Source organism: Myxocyprinus asiaticus, chromosome 16, assembly GCF_019703515.2.
Source record: "Myxocyprinus asiaticus isolate MX2 ecotype Aquarium Trade chromosome 16, UBuf_Myxa_2, whole genome shotgun sequence".
NCBI classification, from domain to species: domain Eukaryota; kingdom Metazoa; phylum Chordata; class Actinopteri; order Cypriniformes; family Catostomidae; genus Myxocyprinus; species Myxocyprinus asiaticus.
This window is the reverse complement of record NC_059359.1, coordinates 6,273,255-6,286,882: the sequence shown is the minus strand read 5'-3', so window position 1 is coordinate 6,286,882 and position 13,628 is coordinate 6,273,255. Positions and strand designations below refer to the sequence as shown.

At 36.0% G+C, this 13,628-nt stretch overlaps 1 protein-coding gene across 1 annotated transcript in view; it reads left to right on the top strand.

The window, feature by feature from the left end:
• Window positions 1-10,402, top strand: part of LOC127454648 (thrombospondin type-1 domain-containing protein 7A) — a 151,570-nt gene extending 141,168 nt beyond the window's left edge. Inside the window, exons 26-28 of the mRNA XM_051721998.1 lie at window positions 592-805; window positions 3,423-3,510; window positions 5,879-10,402. Coding sequence (XP_051577958.1) covers window positions 592-805; window positions 3,423-3,510; window positions 5,879-5,966 — 390 coding nt within the window. The 3' untranslated portion in view covers window positions 5,967-10,402. The remainder of the gene's footprint in view (window positions 1-591; window positions 806-3,422; window positions 3,511-5,878) is intronic.
• Window positions 10,403-13,628: the final 3,226 nt, after the last annotated feature.

Below are 13,628 nucleotides of genomic sequence, written 5' to 3'. Positions count from 1 at the left end.
TCCCCAATTTGGAATGCCCAATTCCCAATGCGCTCTAAGTCCTCGTGGTGGCGTAGTGACTCGCCTCAATCCGGGTGGCTGAGGACGAATCTCAGTTGCCTCCGCGTCTGAGACTGTCAAGCTGCACATCTTATCACGTGGCTTGTTGAGGTGTTACCGTGGAGACGTAGCATGTGTGGAGGGCCACGCTATTCTCTGCGGCATCCACGCACAACTCACAATGTGCCCCATCGAGAGTGAGGACCACATTATAGCGACCACAGTGAGGTTACCCCATGTGACTCTACCCTCCCTCTACCTAGACCTAGCTGGAGTCACTCAGCACGTCCTGGATTCGAACTCGCGACTCCAGGGGTGGTAGTCAGCGTCAATACTCACTGAGCTACCCAGGCCCCCCATTTTGTGTATTGTTGATGAAGAATACTGATTAAGCTTGTCAGAAAATATGACTCATTTTGACATTTATGAGGCAACAGGCTGCATGACAAAACGGCAGCACTATAATTATAAATTGCATATATAAAGCATCTTTTACAAACCTGATTCACGTGAAACCTGAGTTTATTTGTGTGACTTTTCTGCCCCCTGCAGGATGGTTTATGCACATGCGAGGAAGGCTATACTGAGGTGTTGACAGCAGAGGGGCAGTTGGAACAGTGTACACCAATCCCTGTGCTCGAGATCCCCACAGCAGGAGATAAGAAATCTGATGTCAAAACCAGCCGGGCCATCAACCCCACCCTGCCCACCACCATACAGCCAGGCCGAGTGGGCCGCACCTGGTACTTGCAACCCTTCGGACCTGGTAAATGCTTAATTTCTCATTTTTAATGCAGTTTTTTTGTTTGATCACACAAATGAAAACTGTTAGCTTCCTTTACAAAGAGCTTTTTCCTAATTATATCAAATGTACAGCTCCATCCAGTTGATTATTGATTATTGGGTATGTAGTTTGGTCAATTTCAATATATCAACCATGTGCATTAATCATGGCTGTCTCTAAGCATATGGGGGCCCTAAGCAAATTCCTACCTCCTAATGACACCATAATACAATCTTCAAAAAAATGTATATTTTATAAAAACTATATACAGGGTTGAGAGGGTTACTCTTATTCCACTACAGATTACAGAATACATGCTGTAAAATGCATGTAATATATTTGTAATGTATTATGTTAGATTACTCAAGGTCAGTAACGTATTCTAAATACTTTGGATTACTTCTTCAGCACTGGTAGATTTTTTCACTTGTTTTGACTATAAAAAATCTGCCAGTACAGTAAGACAAAATACATGTTAAAAATACATTCTCTGAAAAAAAGCCAAAATATCTTGTGCAGTGTTGCTTTTAAAATCAGATAAAGCAAATTAATCTTGTTTTAAGGATTTTTAGATATTTTTACAGAAAAACAATGCAAAAATTCTCATCAAGAATACGATTTCTGCTGTAATATCAAAGGTCTTACTAGAGAGAGAAAAAATATATGATCTAGCTTGTATTTTCTTGATAAAAAAAATAAAATATGATTGTGCTTGGTAACTGGCTAGAAACAGCATTTTGGCTCTGCTTAAAGCTAAATGTTCACCTGACAATTTATACACCATTTATTTCTATTTCTTCTGCTCCAAACTTACTTCAAACTTACTTCTCTGTTTGCTCGTATGAATGTAACACATCATAAGAAAGTGTTTCACCGCTGTTCAAATGCACTTTGGATCGCATCATTTATATGGATAATGTTTTCCAAATGAATAGACTACATATTTAATGGAACATATGACAATAAAATGCAAAGTAATCTCTTCAGTAATCAAAATACTTTTTGAATGTAACTGTATTCTAATTACCAATTATATAAATTGTAACTGTAGTGGAATATAGTTACTAATATTTTGTATTTTAAATACGTAATCCTGTTACATGTATTCCGTTACTCCCCAAACCTGACTATACTGTATATACACCGATCAGCCACAACATTAAAACCACCTCCCTAATATTGTGTAGGTCCCCCTCGTGCCGCCAAAACAGCGCAAACCTGCATCTCAGAATAGCATTCTGAGATTATATTCTTCTCACCACAATTGTACAGAGCGGTTATCTGAGTTACCGTAGACTTTGTCAGTTTGAACCAGTCTGGCCATTCTCTGTTGACCTCTCTCATCAACAAGGCATTTCCATCCACAGAACTGACACTCACTGGATGTTTTTTTGTTTTTGGCACTTTTCTGAGTAAATTCTAGAGACTGTTGTGTGTGAAAATCCCAAGAGATCAGCAGTTACAGAAATACTCAAACCAGCCCATCTGGATGCTATTCTGAGATGTGGGTTGGTGCTGTTTTGGTGGCACGAGGGAGACCTACACAATATTAGGCAGGTGGTTTTAATGTTGTGGCTGATCGGTGTATAAATTAATATATTAACGCAAAAAAAAATACAAAAATAACAATAGATTAGCAATACATAATTATGCAAATTAACAATAAATGACTATAAATAACAATAAATTACTATATACAACAAACAAAAAAAATAATAAAAAAATAAAAACCCAACCTTTCTTTGTGGGCCCCCAGGTGGCACAGGGGCCCTAATCGGCCACTTATACCACTTATAGCTAGAAACTGCCCTGGCATTAATAGCAGTAGGGAACGCATTATTTTGGTATTTTAAGAAATGTCATTATGATTCATTATTTATGTGAATCAAAATACACCTTATTGAAACTTTTCCCTTTTTCTTTAAGGTGAAACAAAGAAAAACTTGGTTGATTATAATATCTTGTATTTTTAAGAAATCTCATTGGAAATGATTGATTTCAGAGTCTTTTTATAAATGAAAAGTTGTCTAGCACTTGGAGAAGTAAATTATTGAGTGCAGACAAGTTTTTGCAAATATGATAAGGGCAAATAAAGTAAAAAAAAATATTAAATTGAATTGAAGGAATAGTTCACCCAAAAATTAAAGTTGTTTTTCTTTGAGACACAAAAGGAACATTTTTAAAGAATCCTCGGACAGCTATTTACCATAAAATTACCATGTGTGTCCAGCTCCAAAAGTATCAAAAATTGCCATAAATGTCAAATAAAAGTAATTTACAGGACTAATGTACTATAGTCCAAGTCTTCTGAAGCCATACTATAGCTTTGTGTGAGGAACAGACCACAACTTAAATTATTATTCACTAATAATCTTCCCCTTTGATGATATTTGAGCAGCACTCAAATATCATTCATACTCGAATCGGTCCATCACGTTTGGTTACGGCACATGTGAGAACCAGTTGCATTTTGGCGTCATTAACATCTGGTAGAATTAACATTAAAGTTCCTTCCTTCAAAGAGTGTTCTGAATGTCACTTAGACTGAAAAGCTGCAAAATTGCACACAATAAATAACAAACTGCTTTTCTCTCTTTAGACGGTAAGCTGAAGACTTGGGTATACGGTGTGGCGGCTGGTGTTTTTGTCCTCCTGGTCTTTATAGTGTCAATGATTTACCTCGCATGGTAAGAACAACACCCTTTTCGTCTCATCCGCTTCATCATCACCATGTTTGTTTCTCATTTACTCCATCCTTTCGTTTGCTTCTGTTTATCTTTAACCCACATCCATCCATACATCTCTGATCCATAATGAGTAGCAGTTACTGTACCATCCGACGCTCACTCGAGACGCCAGATTCTGCCAATGGTACGGTGGTGTGGATGGGCCAAGACGCCTATGAACTGACGTACACCTGCCCTGAGTGCCAGCAGCCAGGTCAAGAGTCTAGATCCAATTAAATGCCGGAGAAACAGAATCCTGATAACCTGACATCAGCCCCACCTGCTCAGTGCCTCGGCCCCGATCTGTGCCTTACTAATGTTTGACAACTTGCATCGAGCTGCTTGGGTAGGCTGCCTAAAAAGATACAGATAGATACCGTCTTCTGTTAATATGTCACAGGGTGATTCTCACGGAACCTATCAAGAAAATGTACTGCTCATGTGTAACCCCAAATCAATTCAAATAAAGAAATGAAATTCTACTTTACATAAAGAAAATGAAGCCTACTTTTAGTACCATTAAGATTTTTTTTATTTTTACATTATTTTCAGGACATTTAAGCGCATTTTACCCCCCAATTCTCATTACCGTAATGCATCCAGACATTTTACTTTTGCTATTCCTATTGTTTTCAGTGATGATTTTTATTAACGTAAAATGTCATTCTTTTACTGTATTACAGTAAAAAAGAGGCTGTTTTGCAATTATTATTTGTTTTATTATTAAAATCAGCTCAAATAAAAGGCAATACCAAGAAGTAGGATGTAGAAATAATTTACAATTTAAATAATATATCATTTTTCAAAATAAAGTAATGAGAACTGGAGGGTAAAATGTGCGTAATTGTCATGTAAATAATGTCACAGTGTAAAAAATCTTAAAGGGATAGTTGACCCAAAAATGAAAATTCTCTCATCATTTACTCACCCTCGTGCCATCCCAGATTTGTATGACTTTATTTCTTCTGAACAACACAAGTGAAGATTTTAAGAAGAATATCTCAACTCTGTATGTCCTTACAATGCAAGTGAATGGTGGCCAAATTTTGAAGCTCCAAAAATTGCATAAAAGCAGCATAAAAGTAATCCAAACGACTCCAGTGGTTTAATCCATGCCTTCAAAAGTGATATGATAGGTGTTGGTAAGAAACAGAGCAATAATTAAGTCCTTTTTTATTGAAAGTGAATGTGGAGATTTATGGTGAAAAAGGACTTACATTAATGAGCTTAAAATGTCTGGTCACCATTCACTTGCATTGTATTGACATACAGAGCTGAGATACTGTTCTAAAAATCTTTTTTTGTGTTCAGAAGAAAGAAAGTCATACACATCTGAGATGGCATGAGGGTAAGTAAATGATGATAGGATTTTCATTTTTGGGTGAACTATCCCTTAAATGGCCCTAAAAAATAGGCTTCATTGTCTTTATGCAAAATAGCCTATAATGTCTTATTTAATTCTTTTGATTTCAGAGTAAAATAGGACCAGGACATTTTCTTGAGAGTTTTCTTGGGAATCATCCCATAATGATGCAGAAAACAAATTTTGCCAATCTGATCTACAGTGAATATTTTGAAGTCAGACAGCACCTATCAGATGTCATCATAAAGCACCAACCTGTTATTCATCACTGCTTCATCTGTGATCATCATGATTTTTCATGTTTCTGTTTCGTTTTCTCACTGGGAACAAAATCATTGGGTTTCTCAACATTTCATTCCACATATTCATATTTGTAACAGTAATGTAATATGCTGTTTTTATGCATTGTTTAAGAGTTACAAAGTACACATAAGCCACATACGCTCTATAGCGCTTTGGGAGTGACCGCCACATTTAGATTCGGGAGTGAATCCCCCACAGCAAATTCCTCATCCTAAATGTAAAGTAACATTAGCAATCGAAGACATATTATCATCCAGTAATTTTTAGTAAACTGCCATCAGAGGTGTTGTGTTTGTCTTAAGCTGTTGCTTTTAAACAGTGCACTCTCTCTGAAATATTATATATGCTTTAGCAACTTTTTGGCTTCAATTTGAGACATTGTAAAATGCGGCTGTCACTTTCGTACATAACAGAACTCTGTGTGTACAGAATGGGATTAAAGGGATAGTTAATGCAAAAAATTAAATATTCCAAACCTGTATGACTTCTTTCTTCAGTGGAACACAAAAGGAGAAAGAAAGAAATTCATAAAGGTTTGGCATGACATGACAGTGAGTACATAATGACAGAGTGGCATCCGTATTTAGGTGCAGTGTGTAATTGGTCTAAAAGTCATTTTTACCAATTATAAAGTTTTACACAATTTTTTTTTTTTGTCCTCAGCAAAAAGCCAAAGAAACCTCAGCGAAGACAAAACAATAATAGACTGAAACCCCTGACCCTGGCTTACGATGGAGATGCGGACATGTAGCCTTTCTCGAAGAAGAAATGAATTGAAATCATCATCAACATTCTGCAAATGGATGAATCTCATGAAAATATGCCTGGGTCAAATTTCACTCCAAAATCAAAGCGGAAGAAACTTAATTTTGCAAAAATAAAATAAAACCTATTTGTGGGACCATTAAGATTTTTTTGCATTTTGACATGATTTCATCACTAATAATCACATTTTACAACTGAATTCTTATTAACGTAATGCATTCGTACATTTTACTTTGGAGTTATTCTGTAATTCCTATTATTCTCAGTGGTGATACTTATTAGACTCTCATCACCGTTTACAGTGTTTGTTTTTGTTTTTTTTTACATTTCAAAATAAGTCAAAATTACTGTAATGCATTTTTTCTTGGTAACACTTTAAATTTAGTTAATGCACGAGGTATCATGAACTAAAAAACTAACAATATTTTTTAACAGCATTTATTAATCTTTGGTTATTGTTAATTTATAAAATTCAATTGTTCATTGTAAGTTTATGTAAGTTCATAATGCATTAATTTAAAAACATTTTTTATTAAAAACATTTATTAGTATACACCGATGAGCCAAAACATTATGACCACTCACAGGTGAAGCTAATAACGCCGATCATATCCTAACAAGGCCACATGTCAAGGTCTGGGTAGATTAGATGGTAAGCGAACAATCAGTTCTCATAGTCAATGTGTTGAATGCAGAAGAAATGGGCAAGAGGAAAGACCTTAGCGTCTTTGATAAGGGCCAAATTGTTATGGCCAGACGACTGGGTCAGAGCATCTCTGAAACGGCAAGGCTTGTGGGGTGCTCCTGGTCAGCAGTGGTGAGGACCTACCAACAGTGGTCCAAGGAGGGACAAACCACGAACCGGCAACAGGGTGTTGGGCACCCCAGGCTCATTGATGCGCGAGGGCAATGAAGGCTATCTGGTCTGGTCCGAACCCACAGAAGGTCTACTGTGGCACAAGTCACAGAGAATTTTAATGATGTTATGGGAGGAATGTGTCACAACACACAGTGACCAGTCAGACAGGTCAGAGTGCCCATGATGACGCCTGTCCACCGTCAAAAGCACCTAAAATGGGCAGACAAGTGTCTGAAATGGACCTTGGAGCAGTGGAAAAAGGTTGTCTGGTCCAAAGAGTCCCGTTTTCTTTTACATCACGTAGACGGCCGTGTACATGTGTGCACCGTTTACCTGGGGAAGTGATGGCACGAGGATACACTGTGGGAAGACAACAAGCTGGTGGAGGGAGTGTAATGCCCTGGGTCTGGCCATTCATGTGGACATCAGTTTGACACGTGCCACCTACCTAAACATCGTTTCAGACCAGGTACACCCCTTCATGGCAATGGTATTCCCTTATGGCAGTGGACTCTTTCAGCAGAAAAATGCGCCCTGCCACACTGCACACATTGTTCGGGAATGGTTTGAGGAACATGATGAAGAGTTCAAGCTGTTGCCCTGGCCTCCAAATTCCCCAGATCTCAATCCGATTGAGCATCTGTGGGATGTGCTGGACCAACAAGTCTGATCCACGGCAGCTCCACTTCACAACTTACAGGACTTGGAAGATCTGCTGCTAATGTCTTGGTGCCAGATACCACAGGACACCTTCAGGGGTCTTGTAGAGTCTATGCCTCGGCGGGTCGGCTGTGTTTTGGCAGCATGCGGAAGACCAACAGCATATTAGGCAGGTTGTCATTGTGTTTTGGGTCATCAGTGTATGTTGAAATTAAAATTAACCAAAATTAATTAACTCTTTTTTTTACTAGTTTTTTTACTAACTCTTTCTTAGTTTACTAGTGTAGTTTACTAGTTTTAACAAATGCAACCTTATTGTAAAGTGTTACCGTTTTCTTTTTACAAGCATAAATTAAAGGAGAACAAATACTACCATGATGTAAATACTTAACAATTTGGGGGGGGGGGAATGCGGTTAAATGTAATGAACATTTTGTCACAGCAATACAAACAATTCTGAAATAGGCTTCAGTTTAAGCATAACAATTTATTGTTCTTTCTCTTGATTTGGGAGTGAAATATGACATGTCCCATCCATCTCAAATAGTGGACCCTCATTTCTTAAATCTAACTTAAAGAAGAAACATCCATGGGCTGTACAAACTACCTTCTTACTTTGCTTTTACTCCATGTTCTTGTTCTGGAAGAGCCTTTACAATCTCCAAATGCTGTGAGATCATGCCTTCGTTTTACATTCAGTTCCTTACACGTATTTGTTGATTATGCAACTGCAGTCAAGCTAGTGGTATTCTTTGATTAGTCAGACTTCTCTCAAGGACCTTATCGGCACAAATTTCTTCCGACTTGTGCTTCTCAGCTGAAAGACTTCATGTGGAGGAAGTTATGGAATAAACAATGCCAAAACAAAAAAAGGAGAGACCATCCAACTCTTAAGGATACTTGTGAACGTCAAATATCACATTATGGACAAAATTCACTCACAAGATGCAGCCTTTCTATGGAAGGTGGAAGTACTGAGAAAAAAAACATGTTTTCCTGGAAGCCCCACTCTGATTCCAGGTGTTATTTTGCACTATATTAGTGCAGTACGGTAAGCACTTGCCTTTGAACAATGCCTTTGAAGCAGCGATTCTTCAAGGCAAATCTATACTTAACTGGAGCACACCAATGAGGCAAGATAACTGAGAAAGTGTACAAATATATCTCAGAGTGGGAGACCTCACGTCCTTTTGTTTTAACTCATTTGTGCAATGTATCATTTCTATGATGTCTTTTCAGACTCTGAAAATGTATTTTTTGTTATAGTTTTCCCATTCGGACATTTTTATATATATAAAATAATTGTTTGATATACAGTTGCTGGAGAAAAGTGGTCGTGACAGTATTATGACTTTTTGTTGGGGGGTCTACACCCCATCTAATGTTTGGTTTGTAATTATATGAATGATATATGTGTCAAGATAATAGGTCTCACAGTAAGACCAATAGTTTCTGCCTTATTATTGATAAAGGAATATGGAAGGTGTCTCGGTATTGTTTCTAACTGTTGCCAATTCTCACAAAACAGTGGTCATGCAAAATACGGTGGCCCTAAAAATATTTGGACACTTAAGCCACATTTAAAATGTCACTGAATTAAATAAGAAAGCAATTAGCATCTGCATTCCAATGATACTAGATACAATACTAGTTCAATACAAGTTAAGCTCAATCGACAGCATATGTGGCATAATGGTGATTACCACTGAAAATAATTTGTTTAAATGAATTGTAATTAATCTAATGATAATTTAAATTAACTTTTATTTAAAAAAGGTACTTACAATGGAAGTGAATGGAGCCAGTCCATAAATACTAAAATACACACTGTTTTAAAAGTATAGACACGAGACGTAAACATTAAACATAAAATCTCTGTTCAGTATGATTTTATTATGATAAAATCGATTACCGAGTTTACCAGCATTACATCATCATGGCAACAAAGTTGTAATATTGATTATAGCTACACAGATATGGGTAATAAGCGATTTTATGACACTAAAATCATGGTAACACGTATAATGTTTACGTCTTGTGGCTATGCATTTGAAACAGTGTGTATTTTAACGTTTATAGACTGGCCCCATTCACTTTCATTGTAAGTTCCTTAGTGTGACCACAATTTTTGCTTCTTTTTTTTTATTATTATTAAATGGGGTGAATATTTTTTTTTGTGGAAATCAATATTATGCCACAAATTCTATCATTTGAGCTTGTATTGAACTTGTATTGATCCCGAAACATTCCTTTACAGTAAATGCCACTTTGATATTTTGTTATCTAATCCAATGACATTTATACATTCTACGTGTAGATTAAGTTTGCAAATACTTTCTGGGGCCACTGTAAAAATGTAGCACTTTTGTTGAACCTGATATAAATATATTTTTGTTGTAAGATATTATAGCATCATAGATAAAATCACAATTTGACTCAATTCTCACACACAAGTACGAAAATTATGCAACCAATTTTATGTAGTCTTGAGATTTTGTAGTTAAGCAGATTATTCAATATTAATCCATTTATATATCCACAACATATTTTCAAATTATTATGCATTGCCCCTTTAATCCCTAAAAAGAGAAATAATGTAAAAAATGGTGTATAAAAGCTAAGCTAATCAAAATTTATTTGATTTGAATTTGACAATCCATTATATTGAGACAACAGTGTGAGCATGATATCATTCCTAAAATGTGATTGTTCTGTGAATCCCACTAAGACTATTGAAATAATGTTAAAAATGCTTTTTATCGGTCAATGTTCTGTTCCTTATATTTTCCTCCCATTCAGAACCTGTTGATGCTCACTGGCCTCACCCATGGGCCTGACTTTACTTTGCTTAAATGAGTTCACATTTACTATATAGTGTGCTGTACAAATCTGTATAATTTTTTGACAAGACTATATAGTAAATGTAAACTAACTTAAGCAAAGTAACATCAGTTTTGGGGTGGGGGGGAGGGGTGTTAAGCTGCTACATTAGAGTCATTTCACCTGGCCGTCCTGCTAGCAGCTGGTGAAATGAATGTTTACCTTTACTTTGATTTGTACATAATAAGTATTTATAAAATCACATGGATTTATTTTATATGTAGTATACATCGCTAAGTGGTATCGCTGATCTTTGTTGATTGTCATGTTGTAAAGTACCATGTTTTTTTTTTTTTTGTTTTTTTTTGTACAGCTTGTATATGTTTCTGACCTACAAATAATAAATGCTGGTGTATTAAACATGCATAAATTATATTTCTTATATATCTTTATTATATCTTCTAGTGTAGGTGGACTTTACTACTGAATCAGACAGACTGTTTTTCCATTGCTAGAATGTGAGTAATTAATATTCCAAACTGTATATTTATGGGGAATCACTTTGCACACATCATTATACTGATGAAGACATTGTTATCATTTTAATTTTGAACACTTTCTAATAACTTTCATTATATGAACAAACATTGCTGAATTATGTCATTAGTAGTTAAATGTACATGCAAATAGTTTGAAATGTCACAAATGTTTGATTAATTTATGTTTATATATGAGACACGGGCTAATTGTCAAAATAGCTCAATAAGTTGGTTTCAAACATGTAGTTCTTATTGGACAAACAATAAATTAATGAATGTAAATTATGATAAATACAAGAGAAAAAGTATGTGAACCCTTTGGAATTATCTGCATTTATGTATACTTTTGTTTAAAATCTGGTTTGATCTTTATCCAAAGTACAATAATGAAAAAACACAATCTGTTTTAAGTAATAACACACAAATTATTATTATTATTTTTTTTTCTTGTACATATTGAATACATCATTCAAATATTCACAGTGTAGGCTGGAAAAAGTATGTGAACCCCTAGGCTAATGACATCCACAAAAGCTAATTAGAGTCAGGAGTTGTAAAACATGGCATCCAATAAATGAAACGAGATTGGAGGTGTGGGTTAGAGCTACTCTGACTTATAAAAAGCACTCAAACATTCTGAGTTTGCTATTCACAAGAAGCATATGCTGACGTGGACCATGCCTCGCAAAAAAGAGATCTCGATCAAGAATTGTTGCTTTGCATAAAGCTGGAAAGGGTTACAAAGTTATCTCGAAGAGCTTAGATATTCATCTGTCCACAGTTAGACAAATTGTCTATAAATGGAGACGATTTAGTACTGTGATTACTCTCCTAGAAGTGGCCGTCCATTCAAGATGACTCAAAAGGGCACACCACAGAATGCTCAATGAGGTAAAAAAAAAAAAAAAAGAACCCTAGAGTGACAGCTAAAGACTTGAAGGAATCATTGGAACTGGTTAACATCTCTGTTCATGAGTCTACTATACGGAAAACATTAAACAGGCATGGTGTCCATGGCAGGACACCAAGACGGAAGTCTCTGCTTTCCAACAAAAGCATTGCTACGCTCCTGAAATTTGCCAAAGACTACCTCTCCACAACGCTACTGGGAAAATGTTTTGTAGACTGATGAAACTAAGGTGAATTGTTTAGGAAGAACACGGGGGACTATGACCCTAAACATCAATGTAAATCCACTACAGAATGTCTTCAAAAAAAAGAAAATCCACCTTGTGGATAGCCCAGTCAGAGCCCAGACCTTAACCCAAAAGAGATGCTGTGGAATGACCTCAAGAGAGCTGTTCACACTGGACATCCTACAGTAAGAATATGGCTGAGCTGAAGCAGTTCTGTAAGGAAGAAATTCCTTCTGAACATTGTGCAGATCGGTTGGTTGAGGTTATTGCTGCCAAAGCAGGATCAACCAGTTATTAAATCCCAAAGTTAATTTACTTTTTCCACAGCACTGTGAATGTTGAAAGGGATGTGTTCAATAAAGACATGAAAGATTATAATTGTTTGTGTGTTGTTAGCTTAAGCACAATGTGTTTTATCTATACTTGTGATTTTAATGAAGATGAGATCACATTATATATCCAATTAATGCAGAAAAACAGCTATTTCCAAAGGATTCACATACTTTTTCTTGCCACTGTATAATACTGTTAAATAACATTATACATAGTAAAAACCACTTTGGCATACATTGAGGTAAGGGTCAACAATATTATGAAGGTAGATTTTAACTGTGTTCTTATGACAAGGGTATTTGTCATGTCAGGTTGAGCAATGTTTTAAATATACTGTATATATTTTTTCCTGGGTAATAAGGGTGTAAATGTTCAATAGCTTTTTCAAGTCAAGACTTTGAAAGAAATTACAAGAAATTGAGCTTCAAAAATAAACCTGAGAAATATTTATTGACTGTACAGTGTATACGCAAACCACTGATCTTTTAAATGTCGTTCAATGTCTGTCAATGGCTTATTAATTGAAGTTGTTATAAAGTGCCATCGGATTGGTTCACTCGAAATTCATAGGCGTTTCCTCCCTCGTGTGAGCGTCTATAATCAGTGTCAGAGCTGAAGGACCAAGTGGCTTTACAGAGCAGAACGAGAGCCATTTATCTGGAAGATCTTCACTCCCGATTAAGTTCTTCACTGAATCTCATTGAGAATCTCACGAGGATCGGAAAGGCTGTGAGAGGTTAAGAGTCAGAAAACTTCTGAATGATGATGATGAGAATGACATTTCTTATGATCCTCCTCTTCTTTTATGGGGTCAGTACATTTACATTTTACTTTAATCACTAATGCATGTTAAAATCCGTCTGTTTGCCACGGTTGTTGATGTTGCTGAATTTTGATGGTTAGACGTTCAGCACCGCGGACAGCGCCAGACAAGAAACCCCAAAGGAATGCGTGCAAAATTCTTATCGGAATTTCAGGCATAATTTGAAACTAAGAATCCTCCAAGAATCGATTCATATCTGTTAAAAAGTGAAATAGACATTTACAGGTGCATTTACAAAGACAAAAGGATGGATTGGAAGAGCGAGTAAGCCACTGTATGTGTACGCTGGCATAGCCTAACTCTTAATATAAAATGCTATATTTAACCTGAAATTTTAAAATGATTATTATTATTATTATTATTATTATTATTATTATTAGAGTCCTAGAGTTGGATATAGACTATTGTGTCTTATTGATCTTTATAAGAAAATAACTTACTTCTTATGTTGTGAAGAAGGTTTTCCTGGTAGGGAAAT